The sequence below is a fragment of the Mesoplodon mirus genome, assembly GCF_964341445.2.
Source record: "Mesoplodon mirus genome assembly, chromosome: 7".
Classification (NCBI taxonomy): Eukaryota; Metazoa; Chordata; class Mammalia; order Artiodactyla; family Ziphiidae; genus Mesoplodon; species Mesoplodon mirus.
The window spans coordinates 78651312-78673510 of NC_138983.1; the positions used below are offsets into that span (position 1 = coordinate 78651312).

Below are 22199 nucleotides of genomic sequence, written 5' to 3' on the forward strand. Positions count from 1 at the left end.
ATGCCGGCTATCACTGTTAAAAGGACAGTCTTAAAAATGTGTGGAATTATCATTGTGATCATTGTTAAATCCAGCTATCCACTCCTACCTCTGCTGACTTCTCCTGTGGACATTATGGTGTATTCCATTCATTCTAAATATGACATTGAATAACTAGAGGACTGTATTTTTCTAACAAAATTGTTTTCTGAAAACCTTTTATAGGGAAAGCAGAGAATATGAAAGCCTATCTAAAGAGTGCAGAAGGCTATTTTGTCCTGAATAAAAGCACTACGATTGGAAGGCATGAAAATTCAGACCTTGTTTTAGAGGTAAGACCTCTTCCTAGCCAGTCCCCGACCCTCCCTACCCCTCACACCACCAAAAGTCTTTACTGTTCTGTGGACTCCAGTCTCTTGTAAAGCACAGCCTCTGGCTAACAGTCCCAGCCTTCCTCGGTGTGCCACCAATAACCAATCCCGGCATGTGCTGGGTCTCCCTGGCACATGTGGTAAGAATGAGCACAGTGCAAAGTGCGATGGGCCCTGTGTCCTTTGCTGACTGTGTGTGCAGTGTCCCACCCTGATGGCGCGGTTTGGAAGGCGGGCGTAGAGCTGATGCTTGACCTTCACCTGCTCCGCGTCTGGCAGCCACGGCCACCTGAAGGGCCCAGCTTGAGCAATGGCCTCTCGCCCTTTCCAGAGCTTCTGGAGACTACAGGCCCCTCAGAGCCCTCCCCCGCCCCCGTACCTCCAAGTAGTAAATCAGGGTAAGCCCTGGGCATGGCCTCAGCGCTCTCTCACTTCATTTCATTCCATTCTCTGAATTAGCTGTGGCTTGGTCCACAGTCCCAGCTCATTGACAGCCAAGGAAGTTGGAAGAAATTGTAAGTAAGGAATTATAAAAACAGTGGCTTTGAGCCTTTTAACATTTTGAAAGGGATTAAAATATTGAAGCAGAAAGAGAAATGCAATGGAATCCCTTTAGGACTGTGAAAGGCAGACCACTCTCAGACTTCACTCAACAGAGTTTTTTAAACTTTATTTTGAAATAATTATAGATGCACAAATGGTAGAGAGAATGGCACGAAGCATGTGTGGAGTCCTGTGCCATTTTACCACGTGTGGATTTGGGTGTGGCCCTCAGGATATAGGAGTATTCCATCATCAGAGATGTCCCTTGTGATGCTCCTTTTATAGTCACAATTCCTCCTCCCACCATCGTCCCCACGCTCCGAAAACCACTAATCTGTTCTCCGTCTCTATAATTTTCATCATTTATCTATGACCTTTGCGATTGATTTTTTTTTTTTTTTTTAGTCATTGTAATGCCCTTGACATCCACTTAGGTTATTAGCTTGTTCTTTTATTGCTGAGTAATAGTCCACGGTATGGACGTATCACCTATGTTTAACCATTCACTTTTTGAAGGACATTTTGTTTCCATTTGGGGCTATTACAAATAAATGTACCATAAACATTTGTGTACAGGTTTTTGTGTGAACATAAGTTTTTATTTCTCTGTGATAAATGCTCAGGAGTATGATTGCATGGATTAACATATGTGTTTATATAGATTCGGTTTGTAAAGAAACTGCCAGACTTATCCAGCATGGCTGTACCATTTTTCATTTCCTCCAGCAATGTATGAGACACATCCTCACCAGCAATTAGCATAAACACTGTTTTTCATTTTAGCTGTTTTAGTTACTGGTATCTCATCATAGTCTTAACTTGCATTTCCCAAATCGATAGTGATGTTAAATGTCTTTTCATGTACGTGTTTGCCTTCTGCATATCCTCTTCAGTGAAATATCTCTTCATATCTTTTAAGTGTCTCTAATCGAATTGTTAATTTTTTTACCATTGAGTTTTGAGAATTCTTTATGTATTTTAGATATGAGTCCCTTGTCAGATAGATGGTTTGCAAATATTTTCTCCCATCCGTAGCTTGTCTTTTCATTCTCTTAGCAGAGTATTTCACAGAGCAAAAGCTTTAACTTTTGATGAAGTCCAGGTAGTTATTTTTTCTTTTATAGATCATGCTTTTAGTGTCATGTCTAAGAACATGCCACAAGGTCCCTGGCCCTGAGGATTTTCTCTTATGTTTTCTTCTAAGTGTTTTATAGTTTTATGTTTAAATCTATGAACCATTTTGGGTTCACTGTCGTTTATGATGTGAGATTTAGGTCAAAGTTCATTTTTCTTCCATGTGGATATTTAGTTGTTCCAGAACCATTTGTTGAAAAGACTATCCTTTCTCCATTGAATTGCTTTTGCAAGTTTGTCAAAAATAATCTGGTCATACTTTCTATGGGGGCTACTTCTTAGTTCCCTATTATGTTTCATGGATCTATTTGTCATAATGGATCTACCATTATGAGATAGCCTTGATTACTGTCGCTATGTAAGTCTTAAATCAGGTAGAGTGATTCCTCCCACTTTTCTTTAAAAAAATTTTTTAACCTATTCTAGTTCCTTTGCCTTTCCATTTACATTTTAGTGTAAGCCTGTCTGTATATACAAAATATCATGCTGTAATTTTGATTGGAATTGTGTTTAATCGTATATAACAATGTGAGAATAATTGATATACACCTACATTGTCTTCCAATTCATGATCATGGTATATTTCTCCATTTATTCAGTGTCTCTCATGAGTGTTTTGTAGTTTTCAGCATACCAGTCCTGAACATGTTTTGTTAGATTTACACTTAAGTATATCTCTCTTTTTTTTTTTTTTGAGTGATTGTAAATGGTATTATATTTTTAATTTTGGTGTCCACATGTTCATTGACAGTATATAGAAATACAGTTGATTTTTATATGCTTCTTGGTATCTTGGAACCTTAACTGCACTTTCTTATATAAGGGCTTTTGTAGATTTCTTGGGATTTTATACATAAACAATCATGTCATCTGCAAATAAGAACAATTTTATTTCTCCTTTCAGAAAAGGAGATGTGAATGCCTTGAATCTTCTTTTCCTTGCTTTATTTCCCTGGTTAAGACTTCCAGGACTCTGCTGAACAAGAGCAGTGTATAAATCCTTATATTCACTTGTTCCTGACCTTAGGGGAAAAAAGTCAGTCTTTAACCGTTAAGTACGAGGTTAGCTGTAGGGTATTTATACATGTTCTTACCAAGTGAGAAATTTCCCCCTTTATTCCTAGTTTTCTGAGAATGTTTATTGTAAACGCAACAGGTTTAAAGATAACTCCATGAACGTCCCCGTGAGATTCTCCTCCATGATATGGTCTCCCTTCAAGGACACAGAACATCTGTTCAGTGTGCAAAGTGGGAGGAAAAAGAAGAAGAAGAAGAACTGTAGTTTCTTCTTTATCCTAACAAGGCATAGATTTGGGGTAGTTTTATTTCCTGTCTGGCTAAAGTAGAGACAGAGATCTCTGTTTTGAACCGGCCTATGATATTAGAAAACTGTAGTAATTTTTAAAAGCACAGGCTTTGGAGATAGACAGACCTGGGTTTGAATCTCATTAGGCTACTTTGTGGCTGAGTGACTTCAACCAAATTACTTAATCACTCTGAGCTCCTTTTCCCTGTCTGTAAACCTCTTACCTCACAGGGTTATTCTGAGGATTAAGTGAGAAATGCATATAAAGAGCCTGGCATGTGGTGCTCAGTGAATGACACAATGATCATTATTATGGTCTCATAAAACAGAGACTGAGAAGAATCCTCAGAGGTGCACAGGGTTGAGATGAGGATCCACTGACATTAATAAGCCATTTGGAAAAGGGAACTAATGAGGACAGTTATTAACTAGACAGAAATTGAGTTGCATTCATTGTATATAAATAATTCACTGCTTACTGCTCCTCGGACTTAGCTTAAGAAATACGTCACTAGGCTTCCCTGGTGGCGAAGTGGTTGAGAGTCCGCCTGCCGATGCAAGGGACGTGGGTTCGTGCCCGGTCCGGGAATATCCCACATGCCGCGGAGCGGCTGGGCCCATGAGCCATGGCCGCTGAGCCAGCGTGTCCGGAGCCTGAGCTCTGCAACGGGAGAGGCCACAACAGTGAGAGGCCCGCGTACCGAAAAAAAAAAAAAAAAAAAAAGAATTCAGGGATTTATATTACTAAAAAGTCATCATTGCATTTACCCAGAGGTTACATCTAGCAAATAAAAAAGATTGTTTTATTTGCTTGGATCAATCCTAAAGAATAGGCAGTCATGCTTCTAAAGATTTCTACTCATCAGCAAGGCTGACATGTTGTTTTGACTATTGGTATCGTAGTATTTTGACATCATTTACTCTTTCCGATAATGGAAGGTAGTTATATGCTTCTTGTTTTTAAAAATTGGGAGAAAGGAAAATATAAGGAAGAAAATAAAAGTCACTTGTAATCATTTGGCTCAGGGAAAAATCAATATTGATATTTGCAGGGTTTTACCCTCCAGACTTTTTTCTATATCCTGTAAGGAGTTTGGTTCCCTAAGGCAATAGGAAGCCTGTTTATAGCCAGGCTAGTGAGAACTGTTTATAGTCAACAGTGATAACTGTTGCTATCACTCATTCATTGCACAGTATTTACCCAGAGCCTCAGCACCGAGCCAAGCCTAGGGGTACAGTGATGTCAGAACTGGACATGGTCCCTGCCATCAGGAAGCTGCCAGGAGAGAGAGAAATAAGTCAAATGATCCCACAGAGGTGTGACTAATTCCATTCCAACATTGGGGCTGTAAAGGAAAGGAATATGGAAGACAAGGAGGACTTAACTAGACAAAAGGAGAAGGGAATGGCATGTGCAAGGGCCCTGGGGTGGAAGAGCATATTGTGAACCCAAGGGACTGAGAGAAAACCAGGGCATCCAGAAGTCAGAGTGGGAAGGAGGAGGGCTAAGGGACAAGTCGGCCTCCTTCATGTCACCATAAGGGTTTTGATCTTTATCTGAAAAGCAGTGGGAAGAAGGCTTGAAGGATTGTAAACAAGGGGGAGACCTGCCAGTGAACATCCCGGCTGCTGTGTGCAGACGAGCCATCAGGAGCTCTATTCACAATCTCCCCTCTCCCATTTTACATGGCTCAAAAGCCTCAGCCTTGCTCATTTCACAGCTAAACATTGCAAGTTATAATTTATATGATTTGATGTGCCTTGTAAACTGTAATCTTTAGAGTTGGATGTGGCTGTTATTTAAACTCTGCTGAGAAAGGGACTCAGTTCTTCCAGAATGAAGAAACACCAAAGCCAGTGGTTGTTGGATTTTCCACATGTTTAAGAGTGGTTGTTCAACATGAACTCCTAGGCATTCTGACCCAGTGGGTTTGGGGTAAGGCCCAGGAATCTTCACATTTATATGCTCCCCAGGTTCAGGTGGGGGGAATGGAGTCCCCTGGAGTTGGCTCCAGGACCACACTTTGAGAACCCCACCATCAGTGCTCCCTCCCTCTCCGTTCTTGATCAGCAGAACTCCTGCTTGTGTGTGTGTGTGTGTGTGTGTGTGTGTGTGTATTCTTTCAATAAACTTTGTTTTGAGGAAAAGAGAAGCGAAGGGTAAACAATGAAGGGCTGACTGACCCTACCCCTCCCCAGGGACTCCCCCAGTCCCACCCTGGGGAAGTCCCAGGATCCCTAGAAGACTGAGCTCTAGGACAGCCCAAGTCAGTGCAGGGCTGCAGCTACGAGGGTGGAGATGGAAGAGAAAAAGAAAGAACAGACATGACAGGGGGATGAAATGCTGGTGTCCACCCCTCACCCTCGGTGATCAGTGTCCTGCCAGCCATCTCCTTTCTCATGGGTGGAGCCATCTCTCCAGCCTGTGTCAGCCCTTCTAGCGTGGGATCTGAGGGTCGTGAAGCCAGACTGATCTCATACACACACCCCAGATCCCATCCAGCCGGATGACTCTCGTCCCTTTTCCTGGCCCCTGCCAGTTCTGGGCTCCCTCTCAGAAAAGAACCAGAGCCTACACCATAATCTTGTTTATTATTATTAAACAAGGCTGTTGGGATTCTCCTATTATTTGCATCATTTCACGGACGTGCAGGTATGTCTGCTCTGTCAAAGGACACATACAGCTGTAACTCTGATGGGCATGGCCAAATTGTCCACCAGAGGTTTCCGGATGTGGTGTCCTGCCAGCAGTGGACGCCCGTCTCCCACTCCCTCCCCAGCCTAGGGTGCTGACCCCCCATTGGATCTTCACTGATCTACGGGGTGAAGTATGGTACCTGTGTCATTTCAATTCACATTTCTCTTATTCTAAGCGAACACCTGCATTTTGAGACAGAAGGTGACAGGTGGACTCTCTGTGGGGAAATCCACGGAATGAAACAGGCCTGGAAGGGTGCACTTGCTGGCTCCCCATCTGCATCGCGCTTGTCCTCCTGCCTGGGTCGTGCTCCCATCCTCCCCCCTCACCCCCACCTCACCCCTGGCTTCTCCCCAAGTGCTCCTTGCTCTGGGGGTTCACCTGTCTGGTCTCACCAGTCCTCAGGGACTGTTTTGTCCCCTGTTTGGGAACTGGCGGCTGATTTCATTGCTCAGTACCCAGCACAGCAATTGATGGGACTAGTTTCTCACCAGCAGATGGAGGGCTTCCAAGAGGAAAAAGTTCAGAGGAAAGGGCTAGATCGTGATCTCATTTTTCTCATTTTTTTTATTGTGGTAAGATATGCATAACATAAAATTTACCGTCTTAACCACTTTTATTAAGTGTGCAGTTCAGTGGCATTAAATATATTCACACTGTTGTGCAGCCATCACCCCCATCCATCTCCAGAACTCTTTGAATCTTGCAGAACTGAAACTGCACCCATGAAACAACAACTCCCCTTGTCCCCCCATCCCAGCCCCCAGCAACCACCGTTCTGCTTTCTGTCTCTATGACCTTGGCTACTCTGGGTATCTCATATAAGTAGAATCATAACAGTATTTGTCTTTTCATGACTGGCTTCTTTCACTGAGTATAATATCCTTTCACTGAGTATAATGTCCATGTTCATCCATGCTGTAGCATGTGTCCGAATTTCCTTCCATTTTTAAGGCTGAATAATATTCCATTGTGTGGATTCACCACATTTTGTTTATTCATTCATCTACTGATGGACACTTGGGTTGTTTCCACCTTTTGGCTGTTGCAAACAATGCTATGAACATGGGTGTATAAATATCTCTTCAAGCCCCTGCTTTCAGTTCTTTGGGATATATACCCAAAAGTAGACTTGCTGGATCATATGATAATTTTATTTTTAATTGTTTGAGGAACTGCCATGCTGTTTTCCATAGTGGCTGCATCAAGTTACATTCTCACAACAGGGCACAAGGGTTCCACTTTCCCTGAGTCCTAACCAACACTTGTTATTTCCTTTTTTTTTATATACTAGCCATTCTGATGGATGTGAGATGAAAGAAAGATCATAATCTTTTGAATAGCATACATAATACAAAGAGCTACAGCATACATTTCTGGACTACTTACTGTATCTCACATGGCTTTATACATCATCTATGTATGTTCTGTATATATATTTATAGAATTATATCCACAAAACAAATCCTGTGCGGGTGAGAACTACTATTATCATTATTATCCTCATTTGATGACATGGACATGGGACTCAGAAAGGTTAAGGAACTGGCCCAAATCACACAGCTAGACGGGGGAGGTGGGGCTGAGTTTCAGACTGAGCTGACTCAAGCTTCTAAAAACAGAAGCTTCACTTTTTGAGTGTAAATTTAGCTTTGGGAACATCTAATATCTAAATTGGAAATTCTCAGTTAACTGAGATAACAAGATAATTGACTAAGCTAGGGAAATTCCACCCTGTGGAATGGAGAATGGGGGTTGTCAGTGAAATGTGAGATGAATGTTCTTGTGATCCTCATTCATGCAACAGACTGAGGTGGTGCCATCTAAGGGGGGATTTGGGTAAAGAGGAAACGTTGACCTGGTGCTTTCCCAGGAAGAGGAGCATTGGGGCTGTTAAGTGGGGGCCCAGCAAGAAACACCACTTATCTCTCCAATCCAGCCAGAGTAAGTTCTCTGCTTATAAGGACTGGTGGAGTTCAATTAGTCCCACCTGGATAACCCAGGATAGTCTCCCACTTTTTAAAAAATTTTTAAAAAGTTTTTGGCTGGGTTTGGTCTTCGTTGCTGAGCACAGGCTTTCTCTAGTTGCAGCGAGCGAGGGTTACTCTTTGTTGCGGTGCACGGGCTTCTCATTGCAGTGGCTTCTCTTGTTGTGGAGCACAGGCTCTAGGCACGCGGATTCAGTAGTTGTGGCACGTGGGCTCAGTAGTTGTGGCTCGTGGGCTCTGGAGCGCAGGCTCGGTAGTTGTGGCACACGGGCTTCGTTGCTCCATGGCATGTGGGATCTTCCTGGACCAGGGCTCGAACCCGTGTCTCTTGCATTGGCAGGCGGATTCTTAACCACTGCAACACCAGGGAAGTCCTTAGTCTCCCTCTTTTAAGAGCACTGATTAGTAACCTTGACATCGGCACAGACCCTTTGGCCACGTCATGGAGCATATTCCCAGGTTCTGGGGATCAGGGCATGGGCATCTTTGGGAGACCATTCTGCCCACCACATTAATACTACCACCTGACTGGACCGTTGCTTTGGGACTGGTCTGAGAGCTTTCTGGAAGAATCAGTAGGATCAATGCCACAGGCCACGGAGAAAGATGGCTGGATGAGCTGGCAGGTGATAATACCGTTACCAAGAGGGGAGGAAGCAGGACTGGTTGAGTGAGCACCTCAACATCCCGGAAGCAGCCAGGCAGTTTGGGGTCTGGAGATGAACCAGGGGTTGGAAATACACACCTGCGAATCGAGGGGGTGGCACAGTGGCCCCAGCCCATGGACAGAGTGCGGAGGAAACGGACATCTGAGGGGAGAGGAGCCCGGCGTGGAGACCTGGAAGCAGTCAGAGAGGTGAGGGAGCCAGAGAGCTGCTGCCAGGCTGAGGGTATTCATCACAGAGACAGCTTGCTTTGTGCCAGGTACTGTTCTTTTCACTCTCGAGTGTATTAACTCATTTCATCCTTAGGAGGTTAATGTTGTTTGCCCCACTTTACAGATGAGGGCGTTGAGGCACAGATAGGCTGAGTATCCTGCCTGAGGTCACAGAGGGAGGCTGGGGCACTGGGCACCACGCTCGGGCAGTCTGATTTCAGGACCAGCCTCTCCTGAGGCCTTGCCGGTCCACAGGGCTCTCCCGGGGAGACCGGGGAGGAAGGATCCAGCTGACGGGGAAGCAGAGAAGCTTCTTCTTTCCTTCCAATCCCAGACCCGTCGTCTCACCAGTGCCTGGCCGTTTCCTCATATCCTTATTCTTTTGAAAACCCCATTTTTTTTTTTTACTATTTCTGCACTACATCCCTTTCTGGAGGCAGTGGGGGGATGGGGCTGGGGGATGGGATAGCCTAGAACCAAAAGGTTAAAAGAAATAGATAACACACACACACACAAACACACACACACAAGTTAATTTCAAAAATGTTATCCCACTCCTTTGAACATGTCACCAAGCAGTACCTTTTGTCAATCCTACGAAGCCCAGCTTATCAAACTCATTTTTGCTGCTCAGGGAGCAACCAAAGAGAAGCAAAGAACCGTGCCCCAGGCTGCACAGCTGGAAGGTAGCAGAGGTGGGACTTGAACTCAAGGCTTTCTAACTCCAGAGCCCATCCTCTTGCTCATAATAGAGAACATTTCCCATTTGCCCTATGTTCTCTTGTAAGTGCTTTAGTATGTATTATATCATTTATACGTCAGCAGTAGCTTATAAGACTGTCCTTTTGTTACCTTACAGATGAGGAAGCTGAGGTATCACTTGCCCAAGGTCACCCTGCTAGGAAGTAGGAGAGCTGGACTCGAGCCCAGTCTAATAACCACCACGTTGCCCTGCTCCCCCAACCCCTGAACCACCAGGCCACGTGCCTCTCTCTGACAACTGTGTCACATGTCACAGGGAGGCCGAGAGCCCGAGGAGGCCCCCGAGGGCAATGGCAGTGGGTTGAGGACCCAGTGGGAGAGGACCCTCTTGAAGCCATTTGACAATAAAGGAAAGGAAGGGGGAAGGGGCGGTGTTTCCAGGCCGAGGGGGTGGTGAGCACGTTCACAGTTTAGACGGAAGTTATACTGTCAAGGTGAGGATGCAGAAGAGGAGATGGTTGAGGAGAGGGACCAGACCAGGGTGGGATGAAGGCAGGACCACCCGGAGGCCCTTGGCAGCTAAGAGAAGCCTTGAAGGTCCCATCTAGGAGCTTCTCCATGCCTGGGAAGTCCAGGTCCTGGCAGGGAGCTGAAGGCACATTCACAGGGGTGTGGAGTGATGGAGGGGAGTTTCCTGAAGGGACTCCATAGGGAGTGGGCAGGGCTCAGAGAAACCACAAAGGATAGTGCAGGGCCCAGAGCTAGTATGAGTGAGGACTGTTCCCACCCCCAGAGCTGAGGGGTGAGGGGCAGGGGCATTTCCTGGGACCCCGAGGGCTGGGTAGAGTCCTCTGAGGGAAGCTGTGTGGCCCCAGAGAATGGAAGCCAGGGGAGTAAGTACCCCAAGCTCTCTCCTCCCTGCTCTGATCTCTAACCCCCCCATTGGCCAAACCCAACCAGAAACCAGAGGCAAGGAGCCCATCAGCCCACGGATGTAGCTGCACAGGTGGGCCTGCTGGGCAGAGGGCGCCGTGTAAAGGGATGGAGGAGGGTCGGGAGAAGCAGACGGAGGATGCAGGCAGGTGCAGGAGGTGAAGACCTAGGAGGCTGTTGTCAAAGTAGAATGAAAAGCCTGAGAGCAGGGACCTGCTGTCTGGGGTGCCCAAAGGGCACTGGGCCAGCCTCAGGACAGAAGTGTGAGGGTGGCAGGAGGGTTTGGGGGCCGGGATGGACTTGAAGGAGCTGGTGAGCTTGAGCAGGGCCCAGGCTGGGTGAGCATAGGGCATTACCCATAGGGAGCAAACAGGGAGCAAAGGCTACGTGACTCAAGGAGAGGACGAGACAGAGGATAAGGAAGGCCGGGAGCGGGAGGTTATGGTCTGAGATGGGGCTTCCCAGTGCCAGGTGATGCAAGGTTGAAACCTAGCTCCAAAGGACGGTTCCAGGTACACGTCGAACCTCAGTGACAATGTCAGTGAACCTCAGGGCAATGTCATAACTAAGTCAGCTTCCCGAGGAGACTTCCTCAAAGCACGGGAGTCATCAGAGCAGATGGTCATTGTTAAGAGATGTTTAAACGTCTTAATATTTTATGGACTCACTATATAATTTTTAAACATTTAAAATGCAGGAGCCTTTAAGAAATGCACTTGTTTTCTCTATTAGGTCCTGCCTGTCTCCTCTCTCATTATTAAATCACTCTCTACTCTGAAAATCACAGGGTACAAATCAAAGGTACAGGTTTTGGAATTAGACTTGGGTTCAAACCCTGACATTGCCCTGTGCCAGCATCCTGAGGTTGAGTGAGTCCCTTCATCTTAGCCATTTTTTGAATCGTGGTAAAATACCTATAAAGTTTACCATCTTAACCACTTTTAAGTGTACAGATCAGTAGTTGTAAGTTATTCACATTGTTGTGCAACCAGCCTCAGAATTTTTCATCTTGCAAAACTGAAACTGTACCCATTAAAGAACAATTCCCCGTTTCCCCTTCCCCAGCTCCTGGCAACCCCCGTTCTATTTTGTTTCTATGAGCTTGACTACTTTATGTACCTCACACAGTGGAATCATACAAAATTTGCTTTTTTGTGACACTTATTTCACATCATGTCCTCACGGTTCATCCATGTTGTAGCATGTGTCAGAATTTCCTTCCTCCTACACTGAATAATATTCCACTGTATGGATGGACCACATTTTGCTTATCCAATCATCGGTCAGTGGGCACTTGGGTGGCTTCCACCTTTTGGCAATTGTGAATAATGCTACTATAAACATGAGTGTACAAATAACTCTTTAAGTTCCTGCTTTCAATTCTTCGGGGTATATACCCAGAAGTGGACTTGCTGGATCATATGATAATTTTATTCTAAATTGTTTGAGAAGCCGCTCTACTGTTTTTCCTATCAGCTGCACCATTTTACATTCTCAGCAGTGCATAAGTGTTCCCCTACTCTACATCCTTGCCAACACTTGTTATTTTCTGTTGCTGTTTGTTTGTTTTTGATAGTAGCCATCCTAATGGGTATGAGGTGGTATCTCACTGTGGTTTTGATTTGAATTTCCCTAATGACTAGTAATGTTGAGCATCTTTTTATATGCTTGTTGGACATTTATATATCTTCTTTGGAGAAATGTCTATTCCAGTTCTACGCCCATATTTGATCAAGTTATTTGGGGGTTCTTTTTTGTTGTTGTTGTTGAGTTATAGTTCTCTATATATTCTTCATATTAACCCTTTTTCAGATTTGTGATTTGCAACTATTTTCTCCCATTCTCTAGATGGCCTTTCACCCTGTTTATTGTGTCCTTTGATTCACAGAAGTTTTAATTTTTGATATAGTTGAATTTATCTATTTTTACTTTTGCTGCCTATGCTTTTGGTATCATATCCCAAAATGCATTGCCAAATCCAATGTCATAAAGCTTTCCTCCTGTGCTTTCCTCTAAAAGTTTTATAGTTTTAGACTCTGTTTAAGTCTTTGATCCACTTTGAGTTAATTTTTATACATGGTGTAAGGTAAGAGTTCAACTTAATTCTTTTGCAGTCTTTCCCAGCATCATTTGTTGAAAATACTGTTCTTTCCCCATTGAATAATCTTGGCACCCTTGTCAAAAATCATTGGACCATATATGCAAAGTTTTATTTCTGTGCTCTCTATTCTATTCTATTGGCCTATGTGCCTGACCTTATGTCAGTATCACACTGTTTTGATTACTGTACCTTTGTATGCAGTAAGTTTTGAAATCAGAAAGTGTGAGACCTCCAACTTTGCTTTTCTTTCTCAAGATTCTTTTGGCTATTTGGGGCCCACTGAGATTCCATATGAATTTTAGGATGGATTTTTCTATTTCTGCCAAAACTGCTGTTGGGATTTTGAATCTGTAGATCCTGCTGTGTAGTAATGACATCTTAACAATATTAAGTCTTCCAACCCACGAATACAGGGTGTCTTTCCATTTATTTGTGTCTTTAATTTCTTTCAGCAGCACTTTGTAGTTTTCAGTGTACACATCTTTTACCACCTTGGTTAAATTTATCCCAAAATATGTTATTCTTTTTGATGCTATCATAAATGAAATTATTTTCTTAACTTCCTTTTCAGATTGTTCATTGTGAGCATATAGAAACACAACTGATGTTTGTGTGTTGATTTTGTGTCCTACGATTTTGCTAGTGAATGTTATTTTTTAGTTCTAAGAGGGTTGTGGTTTTTCATGGACTCTTTAGGATTTTGTACATGTAAGATCATGTTGCCTGTGAACAGAGATAATTTTACTTCTTCCTTTCGAATTTGGATGCCTTTATTTCTTTTTCTTGCCTAATTGCTCTGGCTAGGACTTCCAGTACTTTGTTGAATAGAAGTGGCAAGAGCAGGTATCCTTATCTTATTCTTGAAATTAGAGGAAAAGCTTTCAGTCTTTCACCTTTGAGTATGATGCTAACTGTGGGCCTTTCATATTTGACCTTTATTATGTTGAGGTAATTTCCCTCTATTCCCTGTTTGTTGAGTGCTTTTATCATGAAAGAGGGTTGCATTTTGTCAAATGCTTTTTGTACATCAATCGAGATGACCATTTTTTTCCTTCTTTCTGTTAATGTGATGTATTACGTGGATTAATTTTCATATGTTGAACCATCAAGTCTGCATTCCAAGAATAAATCCCACTTGGTCATAGTGTATGATCCTTTTAATGTGCTGTTGAATTCGGTTTCCTCCTATTTTGTTGAGGATTGTGGTATCAGTGTTCATAAGAGATATTGGTCTGTAGTTTTCTTGTAGTGTCTTTGTCTGGGTTTGGTATCAAGGTAATGCTGTCCTCTCACTTCACCTTTTGAGTCTCAGCTTCTTCATCTCTAAGATGGAGGTAATAATAGAGTCCCTGTTTAGGGCTGTCATGCAGATTAAATGATAAAAATGCACACAAAATGCTTCAGCAGGGCCCAGTTCACAGGAAGCCCTCAAAATATGTTAGAGGATGATAAGGATAATAATAAAAATAATAATAAATAAATAACAGTTCATCTCATAGTTGGACAGCTCAGTAGGCTGGGGCTTAGAGAGTCAGTCTGTATTAGCAGCAGGGCGTCTGTCCAGTAGCAGCATTTAGCAATTTTCCAAGTAAAGGGAGCGAGTGATATTATAGGGCCAAACTAGGAAGCTGTCTCCTGGCCTAACATGTGGTAGAGGCTCACCCAAATTTGTGGAGTCATTTAAAACTTCCTGCTTGCTTTGATTTCTTAATAATGGCTTGACAGTTTTTGAGGAACTGAAAGCAGTGAAGCCTGGCAAGAGACAAACAAAATGTAACACACAGAATTTCTCTCATTCATGGGTTATCAAAGGTTCAAAGGACACAAAGATCAATGGCAATGGTGATGAAGATGATGTGGGTGACATTTTCCAAAGAACTAATGTGTTTTCATTTTTTTTAATACTTTATTTTTTTGAACAGTTTTAGGTTTACAGGAATTTTAGCAGAGAATACAGAGAGTTCCCATATATCCACCCCTCCAATACACACAGTTTCCCCTATTATTAACATCATGCATTAGTGCGGTACATTTGTTACAACTGATGAACCAATATTGATATGCTATTATTAACTAAGTCCATAGTTTACATTAGGGTTCACTCTTTGCGTTGTACGTTCTTTCCTTTTGACAAATGTATAGTGACAAGTATCCACCATTACAGTATCATAAAAAATATTTTCACTGCCCTGAAATCCCCTGTGCCCCTCCTCTGCATCCTGAGCCCCAGAGCCCCTGTGCCCCTGGCAAGCACTGATCTTTTACTCTCCTTATAGTTTTACTTTTTCCAGAATTTCATACAGTTGGAATCATACGGTATGTAACCTTTTCAGACTAGGTTCTTTCACTAAGCAATATGCATTTAAGATTCCTCCATGTCTTTTTTGTTATTTGATAACTCAGTTATTTTTATCACTAGTATTTCATTGTATGGATGTACCACAATTTGTCTATCCATTTACCTTTTAAAGGACATCTTGGTTGCTTCCAGTTTTTGGCAGTTATGAATAAAGATGCTGTAAGCATGTATCCAAAATCAATGAGTCTTCATGGATATAGAGAACAGACTGTGGTTGCCAAGGGGGAGGGGGTTGAGGGAGAGATGGAGTGGGGGGTTGAGGTTAGCAGATGTGAGCTGTTACATCCAGGATGGAGAAACAACAAGGTCCTACTGTAGAGCACAGGGAACTATATTCAATATCCTGTGATAAAGCATAATGGAAAAGAATATTTTAAAAAGAATGTATATATATGTATAACTGAATCACTTTGCTGTACAGCAGAAATTAATACAACATTGTAAATCGACTACATTTCAATAAAATAAATAAATAAACAATATAAATGAGTCTTAAATGTCAACAATAAGAAACCAAACAACCCAACTTAAAAATGGGCAAAAGAGCTCAACAGACACCTTACCAAAGAAAATCTACAGATGTCAAATAAGCATATGAAAAGATGTTAAACATCATACATCATTAAGGAATTTCAAATAAACATGAAATATCTCTTCATTTATTTAGACTACTTTGATTTCTTTCATCAACATTTTGTAGTTTTCTTCATATACCTCTTCATATAGCTAAGTATTTTGTTAGATTTATTCCTAAGTACTTCAGTTTTTTTTTTTTTTGGTGCTAATGTAAATGGTGTTGTGTTTTTAATTTCATATTCCACTTGTTCATTGTTGGTATATAGGAAAGCAATTGACTTTTGTATATTAATCATGTATTCTGCAACCTGGGTACAATTGCTCATTAGTTCCAGGAGGGCTTTCTGTCGGTTCTTTGGGATTTTCTGCATAGACAATCATGCCATCTGCAAAATGGGCAAAAGATCTGAACAAACACCTCACCAAAGAAGATTTCTTTTTCCTTCCCAATCTATCTTTTATTCTCTTTTCTTGCCTTGTTGCATTAGCTAGGACATACAGTACAATGTTGAAAATGAGTGGTGAAAGGGGACATCTTCACCTTATTCCTGATCTTAATTGGAAAGTTTCTAGTTTCTCACCACTAAATATGACGTTAGCTTTAGGGTTTTTATAGATGTACTTTATCAGGTTGAGGAAGTTCCCCTCCATCCCTAATTTGCCAAGAGTTGTTGTGGTGGTTTGGTGGTTTGTTAGTTTATCATGGATGGTGTTTAATTTTGTCAAATGCTCTTTTTGCATCTACTGTTATGATAATGCGATTTCTCTTCTCTACGCTGTTGATGTGATGGATTACATTAATTGATTTCCAAATGTTGAACCAGCCTTGCATACCTGGAATAAATCCCACTTGACTGTGGTGTAGAAGTCTTTTTATACATCACTGGATTCAATTTGCTAATATTTTGTTGAGGATTTTGCATCTATGTTCATGGGAGGTATTGGTCTGCAATTTTCCTGTTTTGCAATATCTTTATCTGGTTTTGCTATTAGAATAAGCTTGGCCTCACAGAATGAGCTGGGAAGTGTTCTCTCTTCTATTTTCTGGAAGAGATTACTGAGAACTGATATCATTCTTTCCTTAATGTTTGATAGAATTTACCAGTGAACCCATCCAGGCCTGGTGCTTTCCATTTTGGAAGGTTATTCATTATTGATTCAAATTCTTTACTAGATATGAGTCTATTCAGAGTATTTATTTCTCCTTGTGTGAGTTTCAGTAGATTGTGTCTTTCAAGGAAATGGTCCACTTCATTAAGTTATAAAATCTGTGGGCATAGAATTATTCATAATATTCCTTTATTATCCCTTCAGTGTCCATGAGATCAGTAGTGATGCCATCGCTTTCATTTCTGATTTGAGTAATTTGTATCTTCTCTCTTTTTTTCTTGGTTATCCTGCTAGAGGTTTGTCAATTTTATTGATCTTTACAAAAAAAAAAAAAACCAAACAGCTCTTTATTTTGCTGACTTTTCTCTCTTGTTTTCCTGCTTTTTATTTCATTCATTGCTTCTTTTCTTGTGCTTGTGGTAAGCTTATATTGCTCTTCTTTCTCTAGTTTCATAAGGTGGAAGCTTAGGTCTTTTCAAATGTATGCCTTCAATGCCATAAACTTCCCTCCAAGCACTGCTTTCACTGCATCTTGCAAATTTTCATAGGTTGTATTTTCATTTTCATTTAGCTCAAGATAAATTTTTATTTCCCATGAGACTCCCTCCTTGACCCATCTGTTATTTAGAGGTGTGTTGTTTAATCTGAAAATATTTGGGTATTTTCCAGCTGTCTTTCTGGTATTGGTTTCTAGCCTAATTCCATTGTGTTCTGAAAACGTACTTTGCATAATTTCTATTCTTTTACATTTGTTGAGGTATATTTTGTGGCCTGGAATGTGGTCTGCTTGGTGAATGTTCCATGGGAGCTTGAGAAGGATGTGTGTTTTGTTGCTGTGGGATGAAGCTGTGTGGTTGCCAGTTAGATCCAGATGATGGTAGTGCTGTTCAGTTCAACTTCATTCTTCCTAATTTTCTGCCTGGTGGGTCTGCCCGTCACTGACAGAGGGCTGTTGAGGTCTCCAGCTACCATGATGGATTCATCTGCTTCTCCTTGCAGTCCTATCAGTTTTTGCCTTCCATACTTTGATGCTCTATTGTTGGGTACATACAATGAAGGACTGTTATGTCTGCTTGGAGAATCGACCCCTTTATCACTATGTATCGCCTCTCTTTATCCCTGATAACTTTCCTTCCTCTGAAGTTGGATCTGCCTGAAATTAATAGAGCTACTCCTGCTTTCTTCTTGTGTTTCAGTATTTTAAGTGCCAAAGTGTTTGGTAGGAATTTGAAAAGTGGGTAAAGGCACAGTCATTTGAATCAGGCAAACCTGGGAACAAGCCAAGCGAGTCAAAGTGGTTGACTGTGGGCACACTTAATCGTTCTATGCCTCAGTTTCCTCATCTAAGAAATGAGTAACTATCGGACCTACTGTACAGCACAGGGAACTATATTCAATATCTTGCAGTAACCTGTGATAGAAAAGAATCTGAAAAAGAATAGATATTATATATATGTATAACTGAATCACTTTGCTGTACACCTGAAACTAACACAACATTGTAAATCAACTAGACTTCAATAAAAAATTAAATTTTTTTTTAAATGAGGAAGTATCCCTTTGAATTATTGTGAAGATGAAACGGGATAATGCAGTAAAGCACTTAGCAAATTTCCTGGCATTTGTGTAATTACACATAATGTGTCATTAATATATTCTACTAATATATGCAGTTATATTATTATCTATTCATATACTATAAGCTATTATTAATATAAGCTATTGGTTATAATTATATTGTGGGACATTAGTATAGATTTCTAAGTCCAAGTACTCTCTATGAAAGTTGGATGAGGCACTCTGAGAAGAGTGACTTAGAAAATATTTGCAAAGTCTCAGGCTGGAGTGGATGGCTCATAGGCAGTGTTCCGAGAAGACAGAGGACTTCGCATGTGCCCTGCAGCCCATAGTCCAGGGCGCTGGGGCCAGGGGGGGATGTGATATTTCCTCCTTGGTGCCGAGTTTTGCTCATTCTTCTTATTAAAGTGGTTACACGGGAGGTTTCTGACGCCACTGACAAATCACTGTCTGGGGTCTCTCTCTTTTGAGGGAAATGTGGTCACACCAGGGCCCCTATTGAAAAATAGATCATCTTTGGTTAGATAAATTCTGATTAGCTTTTAAGAAGCAACAGTAATAATTAAGCACATGGGAAAAACCTTCATTGTACACCAAGGCTTTTAAAAGGTAGTTATAAAACTATGTTTTGTGGTGTGAGCTCAATTGTGTTTAAACTTTTTAAAAAGATTGTAAGCATAGAGAAAAGACTGGAAGGATGTGAACCACCGTGTTCTCGGTGCCTGCCTCTGGGGGACGGGAGTCTAAGTGATTTTAATGTCTTCTTTGTGTTTTTCTCTAGTTCTCATTTTCTGCATTATTACAAAAAACATGTTATTTTAAAAATGAATAGAACAAACAACAATTATTACAAAACCTCCCCTTCACTTTAACACTTGCTGTAAATGGACAGTTGTCACTTGCCAACTGACCTTTCTTGTTTGTGTTGGGCCATTTCTGCTGTCTTGCCACTCGGGACAACCAAAAGGATACTGGCATGGGATCAGAGAACTATCAAGTGGCCAATTCCTGGCCAATTCCCCCCGAGTTCCCTCTTGCCTCTGTGTTGCCTGACGCCCTACCCCAAAACTGGGCATCTATTCTGGGTCTGCTGTCAGGCTCTGGTGACCCTCCACTCACTAGCTGTGTGGCCTTAGGCAAGTCACTTAACCTCTCTGACCCTCAGCATCCTCCTCTTAAAATGAGGATTGCAGTGACTGTCCAGCCAGATGAAGTGGTTAGCACATTGGGGCCCCCAGTGTCAGTGGCACTAGTTATTCCTTGTTATTCCTGTTATTCCTGGCTCTGACTGTCCCCCTTCTGCATTTCAGTCTGCAGACGTCGACAACCATCACGCACTCATTGAATATAATGAGGCCGAAAGCAGCTTTGTTCTCCACGACTTCAATTCCTGCAACGGCACGTTCGTCAATGAGTGCCACATTCAGAACGTGGCTGTGAAGCTCCTACCCGGAGACATCCTGAGGTTTGGGTCCAGAGGGCTGACCTACGAACTGGTCATCGAAAATCCAGCCTCGGTGAGTCCAGGCCCCTGCGGGGGTGGGGTGGGGTGGGGTGCAGAGGTGCCGTGTTGTGTCACCTTCCGTGCAGCCTAGGGCTCGGGTACGGCCACAGGTGGAGTTCGTCTGGAGCGCGTCACTCTTCCTTTCGCGATTCTGCGAAGTTCAGCCCCATCGCGTGGATGCCCGGGGAGAGCGAGTCCTCGCGCCCTCTTCTGGGCATTTCATGGAATTACATGCAAGGGTTGCCTAGCGACCAGCCCGGAGCGAGAGCGTTTTCCTGAAAAGTGAAGCTTGGCGAGGGGAGGTGGAAAGCAAGTGTGTGCTTTTGAAGATGCAGAGATGGATGCTTCCTTTTTAGGCAGATCAGTGCTCTGCAACTTCCTAGCTCTGTGACCTCGGCCAGGCTTCTCTGTATGCCTGGGTCTGGGTCTTCTCAGCGGTGCAGGGCGTTGAGAGAGTATCTATGTATAAAAAGTCAAAGTCTCTGGCCAGAGTAGACGCTCAAGGCCTGCCAGCTGTTATCACACCGGATCAGAAATGTTCCCGGGATCAGGACCTAAAGTATGGCCCCAGGTTAAGCGGAACGTAACCCAAAATTCGCCCAGCAAAGCTCAGTCACCAGAAGTATCTGGTTCAGTAGGGAGGCGGGATGGGGGCTGGTTAGCAACACAGTCCTGGGTCAGAACCCCAGCTCTGCCACTGGCCTACTCGGTGCGCTCTTGCACAAGCCATTGGACCCCTCGGAACCTCGGTTTCCTCATCTACAAATTGGGGCCAACGACAGCAATGACCTTGCAGGCTTATCTCGAGGGCTAAATGAGATGGTTCTAATTGTAAAACTCCCAGAATAATGCCCATTCGTGGTGAGCACACAATTAATACCTGTCGTGTGTGTCCCAGAGAGACGGCGTGTTAACCTCACTCCCCAGCACCAAGAACCCTGCATGGACTGAGACCTCCGAGGCTTAAAGTCCTTTCTGGGACGAGGCTGGGTATAAATAAATAAAGTTTAGAGAATCTAGACAGAATCCTGGGGTGTGGGTCCACTAGGCAGCCTTAAATACTCACTCAGAGAAGATGAGCACCGTCCCTCAGGCTGCAGGGCCCGTGACACCGCATCCACCACGTTTGGCTTTGAAAACCTGGGGCAGTTTTGTCCTGCTGCTTCTCAGCCCCCTTTTCCTCCTTGGGCCAACATTAAAGTGTGCTCACTTGTGGGATGCACTGGGATCCACTGGCCGCCCTGAGGAGGGGCTCCTGACCCAGAAGGTGTTGACCTGATCAGGGGTTCTCAACATGGGTTCTAAGGATCCCCCTCGTCAGAAGCACGTGGGGAGCAGACCCACAGTGCAGATCTGGGCTTCACCCCAGGCCTGAGGACTCATACTTAGGATTCCCAGATGAAATACAGGACACGCAGTTAAATCTGAATTTCAGAGAAGCAACAAATCATTGTTATGTACAGGTGTGGCCCAACTATTGCAAGGAACCACTTATGCTAAAATAATTATTTGGTGTTTATCTGAAATTCAGATTTAACGGACACCCTATAGTTTATTATATATTGATTTATTCATTTCTTTATTTATGCGAAATCTGGCAACCATACACATCCTCCCTGGGAGTAGGGCCTGGGAATATGCATTCTCACAAGCTCCCTGATGATTCTGATGCACCGCCAATAGGAGGGAAACCGAAATTTAGAATCATTTGTATGGAACACTTACAGAATTTTTTAGGGATCAAAGAAAAGGGGATTTCACACTCCCAAGCCTGAAAATCCAAGTTCATGAAGTTTGATTCAATGTGCCCCAACATGTCTGATTCCAAGAATTTTTCAGGAATGTTCAGTAAAATTACAGGTTCCCAGGCCCCCTCCCTGGGAAATTCTGACTCTGTGGCTTGCCTGTGGGGAGAAGAATAGGGGAGCAGCAAATAATATCTGCATTTTTTTCTTTTTTTTTCCTACAAAGATATTTATTGAAATATTATTGATAGGGGCATAAAATTTGAAACCTAAATTTCCATCCAAAGGAGGCATTGTTTAATAAATTATATTGTTTAATATATTCTAAGGAGTTTAATATATTATAAGGAGTTTGTTTATATATGGAATACTGTTCTGCCTTTTTAAAACACAGCTTTCTTGAGATATAATTGACATGCCATAAACGGCACATGTTTAAAGTCTGTAAGTGGATGGGCTTTGACATATGGGTACACCTGTGAAACCATAGCCACAATCAAGACAGTGAACAGCTCCTTCATCCTCCAAAGTTTCCTCCGGATCACAGCATGTGTTTGTTTGCTTGCTTGCTCTTAACAGCTTCACTGAAGTACAATTTACATAACAGAAACGTCACCCATTTGAAGTGTCCAATTCAATCAATTAGAATATATTGATGGAGTTGTGCAGCCATCACCACAACCTGCTTTCAGAAC

The 22199-nt window shown here is 42.7% G+C and overlaps 1 protein-coding gene across 1 annotated transcript in view; it reads left to right on the forward strand.

The window, feature by feature from the left end:
* Nucleotides 1–218: 218 nt before the first annotated feature.
* Nucleotides 219–22199, forward strand: part of LOC309808823 (forkhead-associated domain-containing protein 1-like) — a gene marked incomplete at both ends in the record, with an annotated part of 38212 nt that continues 16231 nt past the window's right edge. The window contains 2 exons of the mRNA XM_082629397.1: nt 219–311; nt 19566–19772. Coding sequence (XP_082485523.1) covers nt 219–311; nt 19566–19772 — 300 coding nt within the window. The remainder of the gene's footprint in view (nt 312–19565; nt 19773–22199) is intronic.